General features: G+C 45.1%; 4 protein-coding genes and 1 non-coding gene across 6 annotated transcripts; 1 reads left to right on the top strand and 4 right to left on the bottom strand.

The window, feature by feature from the left end:
- Nucleotides 1-1016: 1016 nt before the first annotated feature.
- LOC117845029 (uncharacterized) lies at nucleotides 1017-9810 on the bottom strand. The gene is made up of 24 exons (XM_034725901.2): nucleotides 9520-9810; nucleotides 9289-9398; nucleotides 9135-9207; nucleotides 8969-9030; nucleotides 8739-8880; nucleotides 8085-8303; nucleotides 7920-7986; nucleotides 7163-7568; nucleotides 6618-6765; nucleotides 6371-6531; nucleotides 6047-6146; nucleotides 5861-5935; nucleotides 5630-5764; nucleotides 5233-5325; nucleotides 4550-4732; nucleotides 4363-4467; nucleotides 3544-3702; nucleotides 3107-3151; nucleotides 2777-2998; nucleotides 2268-2374; nucleotides 2121-2177; nucleotides 1939-2023; nucleotides 1595-1858; nucleotides 1017-1508 (listed from the first exon to the last, which is right to left on the bottom strand). Exons 1-23 carry the CDS (start codon nucleotides 9658-9660, stop codon nucleotides 1694-1696), a joined length of 3060 nt encoding a protein of 1019 aa, XP_034581792.1. The 5' UTR covers nucleotides 9661-9810; the 3' UTR covers nucleotides 1017-1508; nucleotides 1595-1693.
- Nucleotides 9811-10325: 515 nt separating this feature from the next.
- Nucleotides 10326-10397, top strand: TRNAH-GUG (transfer RNA histidin (anticodon GUG)). The gene has a single exon. It is a non-coding gene; the product is annotated as a tRNA-His (tRNA).
- Nucleotides 10398-10645: 248 nt separating this feature from the next.
- Nucleotides 10646-13289, bottom strand: LOC117846026 (pyruvate decarboxylase 2). The gene is made up of 4 exons (XM_034727127.2): nucleotides 12167-13289; nucleotides 11426-12076; nucleotides 11183-11300; nucleotides 10646-11099 (listed from the first exon to the last, which is right to left on the bottom strand). The coding sequence occupies exons 1-4, from the start codon at nucleotides 12853-12855 to the stop codon at nucleotides 10743-10745; spliced, it is 1815 nt and encodes a 604-aa protein (XP_034583018.1). The 5' UTR covers nucleotides 12856-13289; the 3' UTR covers nucleotides 10646-10742.
- Nucleotides 13290-13431: 142 nt separating this feature from the next.
- On the bottom strand, nucleotides 13432-16480 carry LOC117843526 (inactive receptor-like serine/threonine-protein kinase At2g40270). Its single transcript, XM_034724141.2, has 6 exons — nucleotides 16130-16480; nucleotides 15941-16025; nucleotides 14897-15336; nucleotides 14620-14810; nucleotides 14404-14536; nucleotides 13432-14305 (listed from the first exon to the last, which is right to left on the bottom strand). Exons 1-6 carry the CDS (start codon nucleotides 16206-16208, stop codon nucleotides 13710-13712), a joined length of 1524 nt encoding a protein of 507 aa, XP_034580032.1. The 5' UTR covers nucleotides 16209-16480; the 3' UTR covers nucleotides 13432-13709.
- Nucleotides 16481-17113: 633 nt separating this feature from the next.
- On the bottom strand, nucleotides 17114-21924 carry LOC117843525 (ubiquitin-activating enzyme E1 3). 2 transcript variants are annotated; one of them, XM_034724140.2, is made up of 7 exons: nucleotides 21769-21924; nucleotides 21418-21665; nucleotides 21014-21231; nucleotides 20020-20814; nucleotides 19071-19939; nucleotides 18348-18780; nucleotides 17114-17850 (listed from the first exon to the last, which is right to left on the bottom strand). In XM_034724140.2, exons 2-7 carry the CDS (start codon nucleotides 21650-21652, stop codon nucleotides 17254-17256), a joined length of 3147 nt encoding a protein of 1048 aa, XP_034580031.1. In that variant the 5' UTR covers nucleotides 21653-21665; nucleotides 21769-21924; the 3' UTR covers nucleotides 17114-17253. The 2 variants fall into 2 exon arrangements, with proteins under 2 accessions (XP_034580031.1, XP_034580030.1); XM_034724139.2 differs by lacking the exon at nucleotides 21769-21924 and having other exon boundaries at nucleotides 21418-21691.
- Between the last annotated feature and the right edge of the window lie 287 nt (nucleotides 21925-22211).

The raw sequence follows: 22211 nt of genomic DNA, 5'->3' as shown, positions 1-22211 counted from the left end.
CCAACTTGGAAGGGTAGCCATAACAAAATTTAAGCACATCAAATCTCGTCCTAGAACCGTATTTTACATATTCTCATATATATATTTTCCACCTCGATTCGTGCATCCACTAGTAAAAAAATAAATGTGTGTTTGGTTGCTCGTACGAGCCTAGCTTGCACAAGTGGATCTATATAAACTCACAACGTTTGGTTGCTTGCATGAGCGGATGCAGCATGTGTGAGCGGATGCAAAAATACACTCTCATCTTGACCCAAATTAGTCGTATTCGCTCATGCAATCTCGGTGGATGCATTGCATATGTTTCGAACCCCAACATCAACTCACGCGTGTAGGGTCACTTTACATCCACCCATACAATCAACCAAACATCTTCATAAGCTCATACAATCAACCAAACATCTTCATAAGGTTCACTATATTCGCCAATGCAACCAACCAAACATCCTTATTTTTACAGTCACTGCATGCGTTCAGCTTGCTTCTAATCATTCGGACAACGCAGCTCTACCAAATGCGCCTCTCTGTTTGATCCCTCCGCGCATCTCATCGTCAAGACTCAAGACGTCAACCGCCTCTCCTTGTCCCGGCCGGCGGCCAGTACGTACCGAGCCAAGAGGCGGCTCCAGATGGGCCGTCGAGGAGGCCGTCAGGCGGGCCTACGAGATAGGACCGCTTGCTTGCGGAGCCGAACAACGCCGTGCTCAGCCTACCTGAGGCCGCTTGATCTGGTTGTATGGGCCAGGGCTCAGTAGATGAACTTGGGCCATAATTTGTTCAGAATGCGCATCAACTGATTTCGAGTGCGTTCGTGGGCCACGCAGTTCGGAGCCCAGTTCATCTACGATCCCGGGAACAGACAACCAGATTAAGCACTTGTAAACCAACACATCTCGTCTTTCCTGATGGAAGGAGGATCAGACACCACAGATGCAAATACAAAGCAAACATTTGCAGGAAGAATCTCAAGCACAATAAAAGTGATGAATGCGTGAGGCGTGATAGAAAAGGAAACGTAAAAACAAAACCAAATTACATTCACCAGAGCAACACTATTCTCTCACACAACAATTTCCTTCTCAAACAACAGTTACAGCGTTACTAGCAGGATGAATGACTGGCCATGTTTTTGATTTTACTAGTAAGGAGAAGAAAAAATAAAGGAACCCACGACCACGAGTCAGTCATTTTGGAGGACAGCTTTAAAAACTCTGGCCATCCTCAGGACCGACCAACCCAACCAAACCCAATCCAATCCTCCTACACCACCCCACCAAGCAGTAACATGCCCCGGCCCCCAATCATGTGGCATCTCAATTCTCAACAGCAACCAGACCCCACGGTAACCCCCAAACAAGCCAAACTATCAGAAAAGAATAAACAGCCCCATACCACCTCTACATGCTCGCACACTAGCTCCGCCACTCTACACTGCTGTAAGATCCCGCATTCAACAGCACGGTACATCACTGCTGGCCTGGAAAATGCGGCACATCAAATGGCAGCACCTGAAAAGGAGCAAGGACCATGTTACATACACCGAGGCATGCATGCCGCTAATTGTTCAAGTGCTCAATGCTTAGGTAGGTCATACTGTGTTTCTATCGCCTGGCACTAAACACCATGGTGGCCTCACGACGCACTGCATGTTCCTCAGAATAGTCCACCAAAGAATCAAGGAGCCATGCACATCTTATGCAGTATTCAGGGCCTGCTGGAGCTGAGCGAATGCTGATGGATGGATCCTGCTGATGGCAGCATTGAACGCTGCATCCCCGTGGAGAGCTGCACATGCTTTCAAGTTCTCTCTTAGCACGTTCTCCAGCGATGCTTGTTTGATAGGATCTGAGTCCTTTACCTGGTCAAAGCAACTTTCAGAGTCAGTACCCTTACAGAGATGTATTTGGGAATGAACAGTTAAGAAAAGCATTGACATACTTGGCGCTTTCTCAACTCTTTGCTTGAAGTATTGGAATAACCTGAACCATCATTGCCTATCCAGGAAGAGCTTGTGATATCACCACTGCAATTAATTATATCAAGCATTGCAGACAGGATAGAATCAGCCTCAAAGGTTTAAAAGAGCCAAAATCGTATTGAAATGGAGAACAAAAGGATACCTAGTATCATCGTCAGTCTTTACTTCACGGCTTCCTATAATGACAGTAGTGCATACACTGCATTAAATCATATAGCGGATTAGCATGTACCAAACTACCAACAAGGCAGACTTTAAGTTTCAGTTGAATACCAAAGAAACGTGTTACCTTAATATGTCATCAAGTTTGTCGATGACCTGCGGTACGTGTAAGGTCAGAACTACTGAAAGAGCCATTGCGTATTCCTTCTGCTGTATAGCATTCGCATCATCTACCTGTCCAGTGGCATAGTGCTTGTTAAAATTGTGATGCATAAACCACTGAGCTCTTTCAGAATTTAGAAGATGTGCATGTCACAGCCAAAACATGTCATGATTATTAAAGTGAAGATGATATTTAGTATGTAATCATTCTATCACTAGACATGTGTGTGAGATTCCCTGAACAGAAATAGCTCCATTGGCAACATGAGTACATGACCAGGTCAAGATAAATGGAACCAAGAATAGGTTGATACACGGGTGCTATAAGCACACATCTAAGCCAAATGATGGGATTGAAAGAGCCTACATCATTAGCCACTAGAATTATGAGACGGCTCCAAGTGATGTAGGTGTGTCAATCTTTAGAACAAGGTGCTCAATTTATGAGTAACAGATCAGTAGTGGAGGATGTACCTTATCGATCCACATATCTACTAGAGAAATAAGCAGATTATTGTTCACAGCAATCCCTGCTTGTTGGATGCTTGCCAAAAGCGCAGACTCTGATAATAGTTGTGCTGAAAAGTTCGTGTTCATCACCAGAAGCCTGGCAAGAATCGCTCCAGAGGATGCACGGACAGTTGTCCTTGACGGGTTTTGCCCATCATCTTGACTCAACGATATGAAGATAAGTTTCTAGAAATTGTCATGAATGGACAAGTCAGAAAGGTGGGAATGAAAAAAAATGTAATGGAATACAGAATCATTTGAGTATCCCAGACACAAGGCCAACTCTAAAAGTACCTGAAGAGCACTGGATATCAATGGTGGAGCTTCCAGAGGAAAGATCTGCACCAAGAAGCTCTGATTACTCAGCCAAAAAAAAAGGAAAAAAAAGGAAAGAAATGAAAAGAAAGAAAGAAAAGAAAGAAAGAAAGAAAAGAAACCTAACCGCAACAAGTTGAAATAGAGAAACATGTCTATACAAGTCAACTACAGGACATTATGGCCTGATAGGCAGATAAAATGGTCATGAATTTATTAACAGTGGATGACAAAGTAATCATAGCACTACATACTCTAGACCAATTCCTTGTAGTTCTAACCAATGAAATTATGGTTACAATAAATTTAGTAAGGGGGGATATCTAGGCTCCCTCACATCAACATTGACCCAACTACAGCATCAGCGGAAGTTATTCAGGAAATCAAAGTTGCTTCACGAGGGAGAAAAATTGAACCTGAATAAGAAGATCAACAACAGGAAGTGCAGTGAGAAGTCCTTTGTCATTGACATTTCCAACAATAGCATCAACGATGTTCGCTAGACTTGCACCATGTCTTTTCAAAAATTCTGATCCACCAAAAATTGTGTAGTCCTCAATTATTTTGATTGCAACCTGCAAAATTGAGAAATTTGAGAGCCAGCGCAAACAAAATATCTACACATCTGGAGACATGGCAATGGCATATAATAAAATAAACCTATAAACTGAAATATAACTCAAGTAAAAATCTTAAACTGCAAATCGCATTCGCAGCAAGCAAGGATGCCCTTAGGAGGAAGCTCCACCTTCGCCGGATTAATTTATGGAATGATTATGAAGAATTTTGGTCTGGTGCCAAAATTTGATTGGTTCTTTCATTGCAGTTAATTAGGCCGAGATCAAAATAAATAAACATAATGGCACCAATCAAAACCAACGAACACTGTAAATAAACATAATGGTAAGCTTAGCTGTAGGTAAATGATCTACTTGTCAGCTAGCTTACCATTTAAAACAAGAATAAACCAATTCAACATGTCTTTTGTGAATCACAAAGTAGATTAACTAATATCCTACAAATTGTTACAGACAGGATTTACAGAACCCAAGTAATGCACCTCACCATATGCAGTAAAACAAACCAACTTACACGGAGTTAAATTAGTTGCACATATGGTCTTATGACATTTTGAATCAGATAGTACTTCCAAAGATACAATTTTTATTCTGAAAGAAACAAAAGAGATTAAGAGAGGTATCCATTCTTCTTTTTCTAGGGGTGGGTGTTCTAACCTCCAGATGGTCAAAGCTTCTATTCATGATGCCCACAAGGTAAGGGAATAAATCCAGAAGTTGAGGTAAAATGGAAGGGGCATTTGAAAGCGTTGCTTCCCATAACTGCAGAATGAATTCTCAATATTAGAGATTTGTGCAAGCACATTTACTTGTGTGCATGCCAACTTGGCTAAGAATCACTTACCAGAACACTGTCCTCAAGAAGATTAAGAGCATCAGGGCTGTCAATATTAATACCACTTTGGAGGATAGGAATAAGCACGTGGTAAGAAAGAGGTGACTGGAATCCAAGCGAAGAAACAAAAGTTCTCAGAGCTGTTAGCAATTGAATCTGTAGCAAGCTTTCACCCGCAGATTCGTCCCATATCTGGAAAATGAAAACAAAATTAGGCAACTAATGAACCTGAAGCACAAAGGAAAATCATCACGTTATATGGATATTGAATGGATAAACTCCCCTACCAGTCTTTTTTTTATTAGAACGCCCTCACCAACGGTTGGTATTGTGATGCTATATTATTTGGATGAAAAAACAAAAGAACAGGCACTAATTTTCTCACCACCTCTCCTTGATAACAGATACTATGAAGGGCAAATCTAATATAATGGAATGCTGTAATATTTGTACATCTTCTATGACAGACGGCAACAGATGTTGAAACTGTGATGCATTAACCAAAGCATGTTGCCTGCAATGTTCGCATTTTATCTCCCTTCTAGTGCAACATTTAGCTAATGCTAATGAGGGTACGTAAAGACCACTATGCACAGCTTGCCAACATGGAATCTATGTCCTTATTACTCTATAAATATAGTACAGCAAAAAGGAAACGGGTTGTTTATCCCACTAAAATCTTTGAGCCATACCATCTGGAAAAATTGTGATAGTTGACTCGCAAATGGAATAATCTTGTCTCCAGCATGTTCAAGAAGAACTGAAATGAAGTTCAACACTTGCACCTACAAACAAATAGACAAGAATTAGGTGACAGAGGCAGGGAGGGGAAAACTTGAAAGTTCATGAAAATAGAAATACAAGTTTTAGTGTGCAACAAATACATGCTACCAAAAAAGAGCGTCATGTAACCATTCATTGCTTCCTGATAGTCAATACTATGCTGAGTTTGAATGACTATTAAAACTCCTGACTAACTTTTACTCGGCATGGTATTAACTAATAGAACAATATGAAGTTTAAATGGGTAAGGGGGCATCAGGTTAAAAATAATCTGAAGGAGAAAAAATGTAATGTTGATATACAAACCTTTGAATCAAATTCTTGAACGTCTTCTATCAACTTGAAACTCATTGTCCAACATGTGGGAAGACACTCAAACAAATCTAGTTCAGAAAAACTGGATTCTTGAAAAAGATAGCACAGAGAAGAGCATGCTGCTAGCTGAAGTTAAACAGGATGAATAAGTTATTAAAACAATAGTCGTACAGGTACACACTCATAACGCCAAGGGATCACAGAGGTAGAAGTAGAACATACCCTAACAGCTATATCATTATCCTGCAGCAATCCAACCAAAGCGTGGTAGACCAATTTCCGAGTGTCACCCTTGATCTACAGAGCAACAAATGTTAGACACTAAAAAAAATAGTAAGCCTACACGATGTGCAGAAATAGAACTGTATCACATTTCGCTTTTCTGAAATAATATTAAATAAAATGAACCTCAGAAATCCATTGCCCAAGTAGCAATGCAATTTTCCTACGAATGATACGCATATTGGGGTGACGATTTGAAACTTCAATAGATAGAGATCCATGGAACCTGAAGAAATGAGGGGGGAAACCAATGAAAAACAGTGATTTAGAATCCATTATGACCATTGATTGTTCAATAATGCTTAGTCAATAAGCTCGCGCGAGAACGCAAGATAGTAACCTATAATCATGTACTAAAAGAATGTGCGAACAGCTCCACAAAGACTGGTATTATTTTCACTAAAATAACTCGTAAAAATTAGATCAACATTTAGTTGCTCTTGAACTTACCATTCATTAAAATTGAGGTAGTTTGAAAGTTCATAATAAACATGCCCAGCAGCAGTATATGCGGCATCCTTTAAAAGCATTCCAGCAGTAACATCAGTCTCTTGTGGTGGAGAAACAGCCATAGCTTCACGAAGAACAGAAACAACTACTGGAGCTAGTAGCTGACACAACACATGATTTTATGAGCATTAAAGCATTCAATAGACTCATAGCCACAAGTCCACAACGAACATTTAAATGTGCACACCTCTCGATACTTCTCGAAGATAACAATGAACAGGGCTTCAGCACATGGCCGTTTTTTCTCGGTCCACTGAACCAAATTCTGCTCATGGTGAAAGGACTCAGGATTCTCTGACCACTCTTCCAAATCTTTTGATGTGTAAATGAAGTATCTGCACAAGAATATAGGAAACTCTCAATGTGATATGAAAGCACACTATGAATATGAAAGCAAATGAAAGCACACTATGAGTGAAAAAAAAGATCATCCAGTCTCAAGAGTGAATGTGTATAGATGTAATGTGAACAATAGAAATTTACAAAATAGGTACCATTCAACATAGCCTGTTCTACTGGTATTATACAACAGATGGGTTCATTGAGCAGGGCATGGTGCACCAATGAAAAGAGCAGAATGTAATTGCATTTTAGGCCAAATGGCTTGCTCAATTGCTTGTTCAGAACTAACGCATATTTTTCTCAGTTAGCAACAAGAGATAAGTCGTATCATTATCTTACTTCAACTTGACAAGATTCACTGTATGCTTCCCATAGAATAAAAATAACTACCTCCTTACTAAAATGTTGCAAAGCAACACGACTCGGTCACCAGGTAAAACGACCTTCAGCATGTCACTAGCCACTGCAGCAAAGTTTTTCTTCCTTTGCTCCAGACTTAAAGGCTGTGCATTTTCATTGATCACCCGCCCTGTGGGACTTGGTCTGTATTCTTTGCACTCCAATACTGATTTAACCAAAACCATGCTTTGTATAAGAAACTCCTCAAAAGATGTGCCAGCCTGTTCAGAATTTGTAATCATGTTTAAGCAGAAGTCAACTGTAGCTGGAAGCACAGTTTCGTGAACAAAAGAATATGGATGTCTGCCTTGCAAGGTAACAAGGACTTTCATCAACTTAATGCATGATCTTTTTGCAAAGTCCCATAGTTTAGCTTGCTTGTCTTTAAAGGAGTCATCTGTAAAGTAAAAACAACAGCGAACAATTTACTTGTGTGATCCAAGAAAAGAGGTTAACGAGGGCTATTTACACACAAGACTACAATATTGATCTCTGATTTTTCTGGATATTATAACCGTAAGGACAATAGCATCTTCAAAATAGTAGATTAAATAGCCAATTCAAATAGCTATGCAAGACAATGAAAAGATATCACAAAACAATAATGCCTAAGTTTAGATATATTATCTAGTTGCGCATCATAATTTGATGAAGTCAAAGAATGGCCAGAGCAATTTCTGGGTATCAGAAACTACAAAGGAAAAAGGGTGCAAGTCAGGAAAGAATACAAGTAAAATATGCAACTTACAATATGGAAGAAGGGATTTAATGGCTGTCAAAACTGCTGGACAAACTTCCCTGACCTGCCAGACATCCTACAAAGCACAACAGCTAGTTGCAGATCTTGCTTCCGGAACAGATCATGAACATTCAGTAGTGGTAAGACTATGAACAGAAGAGATAATCTGCATACCTGTGCAGTTCTCGAGTCACTAGCATAGCCTGAAAAAATTAATTGTCGGACAATCTTTAAGCAGAGCAACCAACGGTCACATATCAAAATAAGGTCATTTGATTGCTCCAAAATGGAATCTCTGTCATTTCGCTGCAAGAGCATAGAAAGATTCTGTAATATAGTCTGCACATCGCTCTTCCAAAGGTTCCATGTGTAGTCAAACAAGTGGCCAGTGATCTGTATAGAAAACAAGATGTGTAAGAACATCTCATGCTGCTTAATTTGCGAACAATATTTCAAAGTAAATATATTATTACAATGTATAGGAGTATCAAAAACTAGCAGCAATAATTCACACTTTAAGAGAACGGTGGCACATAGTGGATGCTATGGGATACGGAAGATGCGTTTATTGATCAGTTGAAGAACAACTTGACAATAGTGGAAGTCTCACATTATAGCAATCCACCCTGCTAATCCCTTGAGATGCCTTGATGAGCTCAAAGAACAGATTTAACATGCATTTGCTATGTCGTGCATTATGGGGCGTCGCAACAAGAATTATGAAACCAGCACCCCCCCCCCAAAAAAAAAAGAATAACATTGAATGAAACACAAGCACATCTGAGCAGCGATACACATGGATAAGTGGTTTGTGCAAAATGAAGTCACCTCTGCATAATTCTTCTGATCCACAGCAAGCCGTTTAGTTGAAAGCTCCTTTAAAGTTCGAAACAGGACCATAAAGACACGATGTGAAGCAAGAACATCGGCAGACTGCAGTTGTTGTGCCAATACAGAGAGAAGGTCTGGCCTGAATGACATGATGTGAGGAACCATTGTGGACTTGAACGGCAAATTCAACTATGTGCAAGATAGCTGACAGTGTCATGAATACTTACCACTCTTTTGGGTAATCCAAGCGAGCAATCTTGGAGATTAGTACAGCTAGCTGCAGTGCAATCTACATTGCAGCATTTAGAAAATATAGTGTCATCAATACGCATGGTATGTGTTTACCGTGATATGACTGAAACAGGATGCATATACATATTATCTAGTGCACACCTGGCTATTCTCCTCACGGATATTTAGCAAGAGATTTTTCCGAAGGTGGTCCTTCTCCTCATTGCTAATTCCACTGCACCAAGGAGAATCAATCAATCGTTCAGAATTAATTAACGTGAGAGAGAGAGAGAGAAAGAGAGGTGCCGGGGCTGACTAGGAATCGCGGCGATGCCGCCAGTAGCGGTTGATGCTGTTCTTAAAATAGACCGTGGCGAGCAGGCGGACATCCTGGCGACAAGCCAATCCCCTTGCGGAGATGATCTCCTGCGAAGCAGCAAAGCAGGGAGAGAATGAGGGCGCAGGGAGTGCAGATCGGAGAGGCGGAAGCCCTAGAGGAAGGCAGGATGCGATGCGATGTGCGGGTGGAGGAGGTGGAATGGATTACCAGGAGGCAGGAGCAGAAGCCGGGGCGGGCCTCGCACTGCGCGAGAGCTGCCTCCGCGGGCCGGCGCGCGGCCTCGTCGGCGCTGAGCGAGTTGACGAGGACGGTGTACATGGTGGGCACATCGCCGGCGGAGAGCGCCATCCCGCGGCGCCCAGAACGGCGGGTGATGGGGGCGGTGGAGGAGGCGGCAGCGATAGTAGGAAGAGGCGGCGGCGGCGGCGGCGGCGGCACGGGGCGATCGGAGAAGATGTCCGGGGCCAAATGGAGGAGGAGGTTTTGCAATGCAAATGTGCAACGCAAGAGAGCTGAAAAAGGAACGGAGGGATGGCCAAATGGGACTCCCTTTTTCTTTTGTTTTTCCTGGATGATTGAAACAGAGTTTTACACTCAAATTGTTATGCTCTCTTCAAAATCACAACGAATTTATTTTTATGCTCTGTGTTTGTCTGCAAATCTTTGGGAAAAAAACAGCCAAATTATATAGCGCCTTCGAAATTGACAAGCGACTTGTTTTATACTCGCTTTTTTATCACGTAGTATCACTCCGTTCCAAATTGTAGGTTGTTTTGATTTTTCTAAGCTCATAGATATTATTATGCATTTAGACCTACACTGTATTTAGGAGGGGCAACTCTTGGGCAGTGCAGGCTCTACCGAGAATTTTCTTCCTCAAGCATTGACAGACAATGCAGCCATATTTATTTTGTGCGTGATTACCTGCACAAGTAAATTCATCCGTTGGTGGAGTTGGGTTATTAAAGTCTGTAATATACATTATATCTACTAACACAGCGCTCTCTCACAAAGTGGCTGTAGTTTAGTGGTGAGAATTCCACGTTGTGGCCGTGGAGACCTGGGCTCGAATCCCAGCAGCCACAATGGTTTTTCTTTTTTCTTTTTCCTGTTTATCCAGCAGGCTGCAGTTGGGCTAAGCCCACTCTACTTTCTTTCCCTCTGCAGCATTTTGCTTTCTTTTTTTTTGTTGCCTCTCTCGTCAGTCGTCAGGCAAAATCTGGACATCGTGTAGCTCGATTATAATCCTTGTGTACTCATCTTGCATGCTAATGATGTCCAGTTAACCATCAATCCATCATGCGTGTGCAGCATGTATATTGATGCATGGAAATAAAAGAATCTCCCTGTAGCTACTTTATTAGTATTTGGGTCCTGAATTCAAATAATCGAGACGCTGGAATATAATGACGACCTGGTCATCTATATATCTACTGCGGGTTTGGTGGCCTGGAGTTTGCTGCGGAGACCCTGGATCCCCACTCGAGGAGCTCCTTGCTGGTGTCGTCCTTGTGCGCCACCACCTCGATGAAGCAGAGGCAGTCCTTCTCCCCGGTGGCCGTGTCGATGGCGGCCGTGAGCTCCTCCTCGCACGCCACCTTGGCCGTCCAGCACTTGCCCTCGCCGTTGTGGATGGCGTCCACGAGCCCCGTGTAGTTCCAGTTCTTGATCACGTTGTAGGGCCCGTCGTGGATCTCCACCTCGATGGTGTAGCCGCCGTTGTTGATGAGGAAGATGATGCTATTCTGCTCGCACCGGAGCATCGTGGACACGTCCTGGGCGGTCACCTACGTTTTTTACATTGCATTCATCAGAAAATCATCATCACATGTGACATATTCAGAGCAACTAACAATATACATAATTAAACCTGGAAGCTGCCGTCGCCGATGCAGGCGATGACCCTCTTGCCGGCGGCTCCCTGCGCGTAGCCGAGCAGCGCCCCCACCGACCAGCCGATGGAGCCGTACTGCATCTGGAACTCGTACCTGCACAAGGCACCATGGTGGAGCACGAGCCTGCACAGCTTAGTCAACTAACCCTGCGTATATACACAGCATGCTACTTGTACTGACAGGAACAACAACAACAACAACAAGTAAAGCATTCGCACCCGCATCCTTCCGGCAGCCTTAGCTTCTGGCAGTTGAACCACGAGTCTCCCGTCTCGGCCAGGACGGCGCTGTCGGGCGTCAGCATCCTCTGGATGTGCTTGAACAGGACGTTCACGCGCAGGGGCTCGCCGGCCTCGCTCTCCGCCGGCTGCCCCTCCGGCACGAAGATCCTCCGGTAGTTGTCGTAGGCGGTGGTGTTGCGCCGCACGCGCCGCCCCAGCTCCGACAGGAAATCCCTCATCATCACGCACCCGAAGGTGGGGCCGTTGCCGACGGTGACGCGGTCCGGCTGCACCACCACCGCCTTGTCCTTCTTCAGCAGGAACGAGTAGCCCACCGAGCTGTAGTCGTTGAAGATGGGTCCCGCGAACAGGTAGGCGTCCGCCGACTCCACGATCTCGGCGCAGAAGGCCGTGCTCACGGCGCCCCAGTAGGTGCCCAGGAAGCGCGGCAGCGTCTCCGGCACCAGGCCCTTGGCCGACGGCATGGCCGCCACCGCGTACCCGCTCGCCTCCGCCAGCTCGACGAAGGCCTCGCCGGCCTTGGCCACGCGGAGCTTGGGGCCGGCCACCATCACCGGCTTCACGGCCTTGTCAAGGAACGCGACGGTGGCCTCGACGGCGGCCTCCAAACCCATCTGGTTGCTCAGCCTACATCATATTTGCATGCAATGGTGTTTTTGTTTGTTCGATCCATCATGGAATTGAAGAATGGAAACAAAGCAAGCAAACCAAACCTACCTTGGCGCCAGGAAGTATGGCACTGGGTCTCTCGTGAACGTCGGGTGCGGCATCCCCGGCAGGTTGCAGCTGACGCTGATGTAGACGGGCTTGCTCTCCCTGAGCGCGGTGGAGATGGCCCTGTCGATCTGCTCGTGCGCGTCGTCGAGGTTGTTGACGACGGCCTGGTGGCAGGTGACGGGCTGGAAGCAGCGCAGCTCCTGCGAGAAGTCGGCGAGCCCGATGGTGTGGTGGAGGATGCGGTTGGTGCCGTAGTCATTGGAGTTGGGCCCGCCCACGATGCAGATCACCGGCAGGTTCTCGCTGTAGGCGCCGGCGATGGCGTTCAGCACGCTGAGGCCGCCGACGGTGAAGGTCACGGCGCAGGCGCCAACGCCGCGGGCGCGCGCGTACCCGTCGGCGGCGTACCCGGCGTTGAGCTCGTTGCAGCAGCCCACCAGCCGGAGCCCGGGCTCCGCGATCAGGTGGTCCAGCAGCGTCAGGTTGAAGTCCCCGGGGACGGCCAACACGTCGCTCACGCCCACCTGCACCAGCCGCCGGGCAAGGTGGCGCCCCAGCGTCGCGTCCCCTGGGGTGGAAACCGGCGCCGACGTCAGGTAGGGGCAGCCCGGCGCGGACGCGGCAGGGCAGGCAACGGCGCCGCTCGCCGCTGCACGGTGGCCGTCCACGGACCCGATGGTGGTCTCCATGACTGGAATTGGGGATGTTGTTTCTTGGGCTGGGAGTCGGGAGCGGAGGATGGGATTTGAGGCTGAGGCTGCTTTTGATTTATAGCTATGCGAGGCGAGGGGAGGGGCAACGAGACGACCGCGGGCGACTTGTGTCGCACGACGTAATCTCTCCACCTCTCCCTGACTCCCTCCACCGTTTCATCCTCTCCCTCCGTGTGATTCGCAACCATATTACAAGGAAAGAAATTGGAGATTGTTGGTTACCTGGACAATGAATGATTTTGGTTTGGGGAGCAAGCCAATCAGCTCTATCTTGTTATTATGCAACCCAAAGTAAAGGGCCCGTGGAGCAACCCAAAGTAAAAAGATTCAAAGAACAGAAAGTTAAATTGAGTCCCCAAATCAGCTCTTGTTATTATGCAACCCAAAGTAAAGGGCCCGTGGAGGCCTTTTAAGGAGAGAGGGGAGGATTGAGTGGAGAGACGGGGCTGACATGTGGGCCCATCTACCAGTTCCATATAATGCACAGTCTGCATGCCACATAGCTGGCTTAACTTGAATTAAGAAGATTTGGGACCTATATGATTCGATATATGATTCAACTAGCAAGTTTGGGGAGCTGATTACGCATTTTGCAAGTTTGGGGACCAGGACGACACACCGATACAAGTTTGAGTACAAGTTTGAGGACCGGTGATGAACTTTACTCTTTTGGTAATATATTACATGCAACACGGTGCTACCACCAGAAAGAAAGAAACCAAACTATACGACCCTTCTTCAGGCTCAGCAACCACATAACCAACCAAAGAATTTCTAATCACAACCGACAACAAATTGCTGCATGCGGATGGTCGTTTCATAATCAGGCATCAGCTAGCTTCAGAAGACATGATCTCCAGCTCCGCCCACCACAGCGGAGACACCTTTGGAGTCGCTCCCTCAGGCCCCAGCGAGGTGATCTCCTTCATCCAAGTGGCGACCTGCGCCATCTGTGGTCTCTTCTTCGGATCCAGCTCAATGCAGGACCTCGCAACCTCGCACAATGCACGCGCAGCTTCTTCGGGGAACGAGCTCAGGCTTGAGTCCATCAGCTCCGCAAGACACATGCTACCATCGAAGTAGTGTGATGCCCACTGCTCCAGTGACCCGTCTTCCTCACAGTAGGGAACTTTTCCGGTTAATATCTCCAGCAATATTATACCAAACTGATGCACGATACCATCTATGTCTGAAATTGTGGAGTCATCAGTGGCTAAGCTGGAATTGGATTTCAATCCCTTGGTGTCACTCCAGAAATCAAGGTCCGAGACCTTTGCAGCAAAATCATCAGTGAGGTATATAGTACTCGAGTCAAAATTCCTTGGCACAATAGGTGGATTCATCTGCTGCATGTGCTCTAGACAATAAGCTATCCCCATCGATACCCTAAGCCGCGTCGTCCAGTCCAGGTTCTCAGCCTCTCTAACTGCAACGCAAGCAAACACATTGTCAAGTAGCGATACGATATATATTTGCCACTGATATGAGATCCATACTAAGTTGATGCTTTCGTAAGTCACTTACCATGCAGATGCTCAAAAAGTGTTCCATTTGGAGCATATTCAAAGACCATTGCTCTAGTAAAAGGATGATCTTCCTCACAATAACCAAGCAGATTCATGAAATTCTTGTGGCTAACTTTGGATAGACTTGTAATCTGAAGCAGAGGCAATTCATTTATAAGTGTGCATTATGCAAAACACAATATATTTTTGTGCGTGCAAGTAACTAGCATGCTACCTTCTTCCTGAAGTGGGATTCACATTCTTTTGACCAATCCTTGACGGATGTTATTGAGCTCGACACAACTGCTATCTCAACTCCACTCGATAATGTTCCCTTGTACAGCATGCAGCTAGACGTAGAACCAACTATATTGCTAAAGTCCTCACAGGCTGCTTGCAGCTCGGATCGTTTCAATGCAGGTACACCTGGACACATGATCATATGCCATGGTGTAAGTTGAAATTGAAGTAGACAAGCATAGCAAATGCACCAAGAACATAACGAAATTTACCTGTCACAAATGCTCGTTGCAGTTGCCCGCTTAATCCTGTAGCCCACGGCCTGACACTGCCAACTTTCTTAGCTCGACAGTACATCACAGAAGCTGCTGCCATGACAAGAAAAACTGCGCTCCCTGCAGTTACTATCCTGTAGTTTCTCCATGAATGCTTGTGCGGTGGAGGGGAAGGCAAAGTACTAAGTGGTTCTGAAGGGGCTGCCAGTGGATGAAATCCTGAAGGAGATATTGCAGGTATAGAAGCAGATGGTGATGGCGAGGCTCGAGGTGGAGCATTGAGTGGTGAGGGTGATGGAGCAGGCACTGGTGATAGTTTTTGCGGGCTTTTATGATGCTTGTGCCGCTTCTTGTGAATAGGAGGAGGTGCTTGGAGAAATGCAGTATATTTATCACCAATGTGCAGTAATCTTCTAGCATGCCCATTTATGAGGTTTCTGTAACAGGAAACAATACAAAGAACAATTAATTGCATGTGATTTGAGTGGGAAACTAATCGGTCCCGAAGTTTTGAGTGTCAAATGCGCCGAATGCATCTGGCATGAAATTTGACAACTTTGTAAACAAAAAAAAAGAGAACAATGCAAAGCAGCATTTGGTACAATGGAGTTAAAAAATCACAGAGATGTAACTAGTATACTGTATGTTGACAGCCTGTTCTATGCAATTGCTAATGTTCCATACTACCATATAAATGGTGCACCAAATTCCAATTCAACAAACGCTGAATCATAGAGGAGACTGCTTTGTAGGCAAATTTGATGTCTATTTGATTAGTGAGGAAAAGTACACCCGTCGATAAGGCAACATCTGATCGGTTCTTAAGCTCTAGGACAGCAATATCCAAATAATAATTCATATCTATGCAGTGCAGCCATCAGCCCAAAAATCGGCAGGCAAAAACATACTTTTCTTTTTCCAATTCCACGTCTGGCTGTCGAAATTATGAATAAATGAGCAGATAGAAATAGAAAGGATATCGCTGCTCGAAAAGAAAACGTAAAAAAGAGGAAAATTTGTAAATTGTCATCACTCACTCACCCAAGATGATGAGCAGTAGGTAGTATGGTGCTGCTGCTGCTGCTCCAGCCATCGGCACCGATTCCTCCTCCTAGAACTCCGATCGCTGTACAACCAAGACATACAAGAGGACAATCACCGTCAGTACAAATAGATGAGGCCAGCCACTTGAGCAGAAAAACAAGGGGGCCAAAATCCGAGGACACCGACCTGCACTACCGCGGGCGAGCAGCAGGCAGGAAAGAGAAGCCAGCGGCAGGAGAAGCCGGAGCAGCGGCGGCGGCTCCATTCGCAGGGAAGAGCAAGAAGAGGAAGCGGGGAATGGGCAATGGCATGGGGAAGGAAAGGAAGCAGCAGATGGGAAAGCGAGGAATTGTGGTGTTTGGTGGCGACGGCGCGACGCGAATGATGAGATCTGCTCTGCGGCGGGGGAAACGCGTGAACGAATGGTAGGGGAAACTGAAAAGGCAGCAGCTTGGACGCGGCCAAACCAGAGCAGAGCAGAGCAGCAGCCAAAGAACAATGAAATGGAAACCCTTTTTTTCTTTGGTTCTTTTCTCCCCAGGTGTGCGGTGGGTGTGGAACTGTGGATCTATTCTGGACCAAAAGAAAATGTTTGCACCGAGGCCCTCCTAGCTTCTTCTAATTCTCACCCACTTTGAGACAAAATGATGGGCAGGGCAGGGCAGGTAACCAAAATTTTAGCCTATATATATTGTGATCAATCAATAAAAAAAAATAAGAAGAAGAGAAGCACATGCGGTTAGTTAGTCGTACCTTTCTTTTAGGGAGATTGTCAGTTGTTTTTTTGGATCATCAAGTGTGAAATAAAAAATTATTTAGCAAAAGAAACAATATGATCCCAAAACGAACGCCTCTCAACTGTTGACCATGACTGGTAACCGTACTTGGTAGACCCAATTGATTACGGGACTCTCACATGTTCCATTCATCCCATTTGGATCTTATCTCGTTAGTGGACCTGTAATTTAAGTAGAAATTCATCCAAAATTTCATTTTGTACGTTTTCAATTACATATATTTGCAAAGTCTACCAAAAAGTTTCGTTATTACTCTCTCCGTCATAAATTACTATTCATCTTGATAGTCGTTAGTTAAATTAAATGGCACTATCTCCATTCTCTCATATAACTACAGCAGCTTAACAGGAAACTAGGATGCTAGATAGATAGATACAGCTACCAACGCCAATGTGGCAACCAATTAAACCGGGTGATTCCGTACTGTTTCCGACACAAGAGCAAACTAGAGTGTTTTCAGTGGCAGGTCTCACACAAAGAACGTAGCCATCTTTCTTCCCAGAAGGAAGCTGACTACCGGAAATAGACGGACACGAGAGGGATATCAATGTCGTTCCCATCATCATCCTCACAGGCCACCACTAAATCTATGTGCCTCCTGTACTCGGGGACCTCCACCTTAGCGACTTCCCTCGCCACATCAACAACCTTCTTCTGCAGTCTTTCCTTGTGCCTCGCAAACATGCTGTTGTACAGCAGAGACGTGCCGCAGGACATGCTGTAAGCGCTGAGGCCCTTGTTGCTGAACCACTGCACCAGCTCCGCAACAGTCAGGTCACCCTTGATCGACCATCGATCCCATACAGTCCAGCTAAGGTCTTGGTGCTTCATCGCCTTGGCTGGAACAGGCTCGGCCATCGAGAACAGAGGCAGCGCTAGGTTGGCGAATGTGTTGCGGTAGTCCTCAATAGGGTGCTCCCCAGCAATAACCTTGTATAGCTCGAGGCACACAAGACCTGTGGCCATGGCTGTCGAAGTTGCAATAGCAGGGATGATTCTTCCAGCAATGAACTTGGCCTTCAACTTGTCAACCTCGGGAATGCTATAGTTCCTAGCACGCATGTTCGCAAACCCGGATATTAAATCCATGTGAAAATTAGTGTCATCGTCCTGGAAAAAAAGCAAAGGGAACGTAAGACCAGCAATTTCATGATGATGTAATGAGGAATGACAACTCAGTATCTGCCATACATCTAGCACAAGGTTTGCTTTTTCAGCATTATTTTAGTTCAAGGATGCAGACATAAAGTCCAGAACATCTGACAGTGAAAAAAAAACTTAATGTTGTCATAAAGGAAGAGCAGGAAGCATATCGGAATCCAGGACAGCCAACACACAATGTCACCAACAATGAGATAAATGAAATAATGATTTGCAACACCAGGACCAACTGTCCTCCAAAAATAAATAAACAGGTAGATTGTAAACTACTTATGGTGCTGATAAGTAGGCATAACTTGTTTACTAAGAGTAAAGAAGACATTGGCTAGATACAAACATCAGGAAGAAAAACTATAAACAACAGAGAATGGCAGCAGAATTTGCAGAGACAAAAGGCAAAAAGATCTTTGAACCTTAGATTTGCATAAAGATGTTGGAATACTCACCTTCTCAAATTGGATAGGTTTCATTTGGAATCCTGGAGGCAGATTCTTTGCACATTCTTCTAACTTGGAAAGAAGCTCATCAATAACAGCAACATCATCAACCGAGGTGCTAGAAAGGTTAGTTGCCTTCTCATCTGTCACAATATTAACCCCTTTCTTTGGCCTAAATTCAGGAACTGCAACCTTATTGACCGCCTCAGCCAGATTACTTGTGTTCTTTGCCCAGTCAGGTATAGCAATTCCAAATGACTCTGCTCTCAGTATTGAAGCAGACATGATGAAGTGAATTTGAGATGAATCAGTGGCTGAAAATTGCAGAGGCCGAGGAAAGCGCTTTGGGGCAGACCAGAAAGGAGTGCCCGTGCTAGTAGAAGCATCTTCAGGAAAAGTGAATGTGAGCTGCTTCACACGGTTTGAGAAATAATCTTCAAACCTGCTCAAGAAAAACAAAGGGAAGTTTGTTAATCTTACAAAAACAAAACTCTGAAGGTGTACCTTCTGAAAAAAAAAGATAGATCTCAAGTCAATCTTAACAGTCCTGGACTACAAAGGCAAGTTGGTAATATATAACAGTACAAGGGCATAATTATTTGTGGTTATGGACCCATATTTTCTTATGCATGCAGGAGGAAGATGCGGAATTCCATTAGACATGCAGAAAATAGTAATGGAAATCATTACAGAGAAGAATATAAAAATGCCAAGCAGAACATTTTAGCATACCTAAGTCGGGCCCAAGTTATGCAGTCCTCAAATGTAATGCATCTCTCCTTGCCAAGACATTCAGAGACACGCTCAAGTAATTCTCTTGCCTGGGCATCACCTGCCTTCCTCATGGCAGCAGCATATTGAGCAGGATTAGACAGAAAAGAATTCACTTCATTTGGTGTTTTCTCTAGCAAACCCTCAAACTCTGAACGAGCCCATGTCAAGCAATGATCAATATTGTGTGGAAACGAATGAACTGTGCACATGGGTGCCTGCTTCTCAGGTGGGTCTCTTGAAGCTCCATAATTTTCAGTAAGGTGAGGAATGACCATTTGAGTATTGCATTTTGCACCCAATGTCCCTGACTCCAGTAGTGGCTTCTGGAAGTACAGGCACCTCATGTCCATATACATCCTAGCGTTAACATTATCAAGTGCATTGATGACCACATTCAGTCCATCCCAGAATGTGTCATGGAACACATTTTCGGTATCTGGACAAGCACGGTTCTGAAGAGCGTCAATTTGGAGGCTGGGGTTGATAGTGCTGGCGGCAGCTGCTGCTACAATAGACTTTGCCTGTCCAATGTTCCAGTCACGGAATAGAAATTGGCGGCTCAAATTGCTTTTCTCGATGGCATCATCATCTGTTATAGTTAGCTTTCCCTTGGAGCTGCAAGAGACACCCATTAAGGCAAGGTTCTTCAAGAATTCACATCCAAGGGCACCAGAACCCACAACGAAAATATTTGCATCTTGCAGCTTCTTCTGAAGCTTGGAACCAAATACAGAGATCTGAGCATCATAGCGGCTGTTTGATGGCTTCAGGTCTTGGGGATCCAACTGGTACTTAGGGAGAGATTCGACAGAATCAAAGTAGAAGAACTGCATACAGTGGAGTTCCGTCAGACAAAGATAAGGGATGGCAATGTGACAAAGAAAGTATTACTATTCATAACACAAACCTGGAAAAGCGGATGGAATTTCCCTGAACATGCCTTCACAACTTCCTGACCAACAATACCGCCAAACATAGCAGCCATTGGGTTCAAAACAGCTCGAGAACCACTTGCAAAATGCCGGAGCAACTTCTCATCAATTTTTTCCAGCTTAGAATCAACTGATGCTTCATTAATATCAGCAGCAAACTTCAGAAAGCTTTGAGCATCCTGCTCACAACCAGCAGTAGGATATCGCCCATGCGCTTTCTTAAAATTATCCAGTGCTTGAAATGCTAGGTGAAGCACAGGGGACCGTTCAAATTTTGAAAAGTCACTCAGAAGGAAATCGCCAGGATCTCTCATAGCATCTCTTAGTGCCTTGAAACGTAGAACCTTTGGTTCCTTCACTTGTGTAACAATTCCACCTTTTGTATAAACACCATAGGTACTTGTATCATCCTCGATGCAGAATGAAAATGGCCTAGCATTTTTTACCTTTCTTGGTTTCCCATCATTCAATTCTACCATGCCCTGGACCTCAGAGAAAACAACGAGATCACCGTCCTGAAACTCAAGCCGCTCATCATCAACACAGGACACCATTGCAGGACTGTCATTGCTGATAGATGCAATTATACTGGTATGTGGATCTTCACCATCGACATCATGTACGGTAAACTCGGGTCCAAAATCACAAAAGGCGCTACCGAAAAGGCCACAAACTTCAGCTTTGATGAAGGAGATTGGAGGCTGGTGGCTGTGACAGTAGTCGTCAAATTCATAAGCCTTGTCTAGACTTATATCAGTGAAAACAACAGCCTGCAGCATCAATCAAGTTGTGAGTTAGGCAACCATATCAGGTAGACAAGAATTATGTGAAATCATCAGAAGTGTAATGCTTCAGCAGGCAACAAACATTGGCAGATGTGAGCAACCACAGCACGCATAACATGTTGAAGACCAAAAGACACTGCAAGTTGACAAGAACAGAAGATGGTGCTGAGAATTGGAGACAAACCTGGAACTTAGACAAGTGCTCTTTTGTCAATTCCTCTGTTAGAGCAGAGACCAGGACAGCATTGTTCAGCTCTTGCAACTTGGATACACAAGCAACTGCCCTGTTCTTTCCAATATCTTGCTCTGACAAAAAGAAATTGGCAGACAGGTCCCACATGTCCACATTCTTGGCATCATGTATAGTGACAGATCTAACTCCAGCAAGAGCTAGATTCTTTGCTGCAAAAGAGCAGCAGAATTGTTTAATGACTTGCAGTAGAATTGTTTAATGACGTGAAAACAGTTGGTATGTTGTTGCTTGATAGAATCAGCCGGTATGTGACACTTTATGCGTGGGCTGGCCTAAACTTTGAGCAAAACATAAAAGATTCTGAAAATGGAGGATGGGAAAGGGGACAGACGAACCAATCTCAGCACCCAGGCCATTGAGTCCAGAGACGAGGACGTCGGAGGCGAAGAGGCGGCGCATTGTCTCCCTGCCGTAGACGGCGAGCTGCCTGCTGTGCAGGTCCTCGTCGATCTCCGGCGGCGCCCCATTCCGACTGCCATTACTGGCGGTGGCGGCGGGCGGCGATTCCCCAACCTTGGACCTCTTGGGCTGGCCGCCGTCGGCGCCCGCGGACCTCTTGGATGGGAGCATGGAGAGGAAGCCCCTGCGCAGCAACCGTAAGCACCTCATCGCGAATGGCCGACACGAAAGGGAACGGCGGGGAAAACAAAACACGAGATAAGTAGCAATGGAGAGGGTGGGATTACCTGGGCGGGGCGGCGACCTCGGCGGCGTGGGGAGGGAAGGGATCGAAGTGGAGTGGAGTGGAGGGTGAGGTGCTTGGCGTGGCGGCTAGGTATCAAAGGGAGCCGAACGGAGGGGAGGCGCCGCCGCGAGCCTTGGACTTGGAGGGGAGGGAGGAGACAGACGAAAGGTATTTATACCGGACGAACCGCGGAGCGCAGGGCAGGAGCTGCCAATTGCCTTTTTCTTTCGGACGCGCACCAGGCAAAAGTGTGATACTCTTATTTTATTTAGTTCATCTTAATATAATAATAATTTAGTGTCATATAACATCGGTTTAAGACATGCAATTATTTTATTAATTGATGATCGGCCACCACTGATGTTGAGCTAATCGCTATATATAATAATTTGTTGCGAATAGGTTCCGTTAATTTTTACAATAAAATTTTTACGGGATAGGCAA

The sequence above is a fragment of the Setaria viridis genome, chromosome 2 (assembly GCF_005286985.2).
Source record: "Setaria viridis chromosome 2, Setaria_viridis_v4.0, whole genome shotgun sequence".
Classification (NCBI taxonomy): Eukaryota; Viridiplantae; Streptophyta; class Magnoliopsida; order Poales; family Poaceae; genus Setaria; species Setaria viridis.
This window is presented reverse-complemented; position numbering and strand designations above follow the sequence as displayed.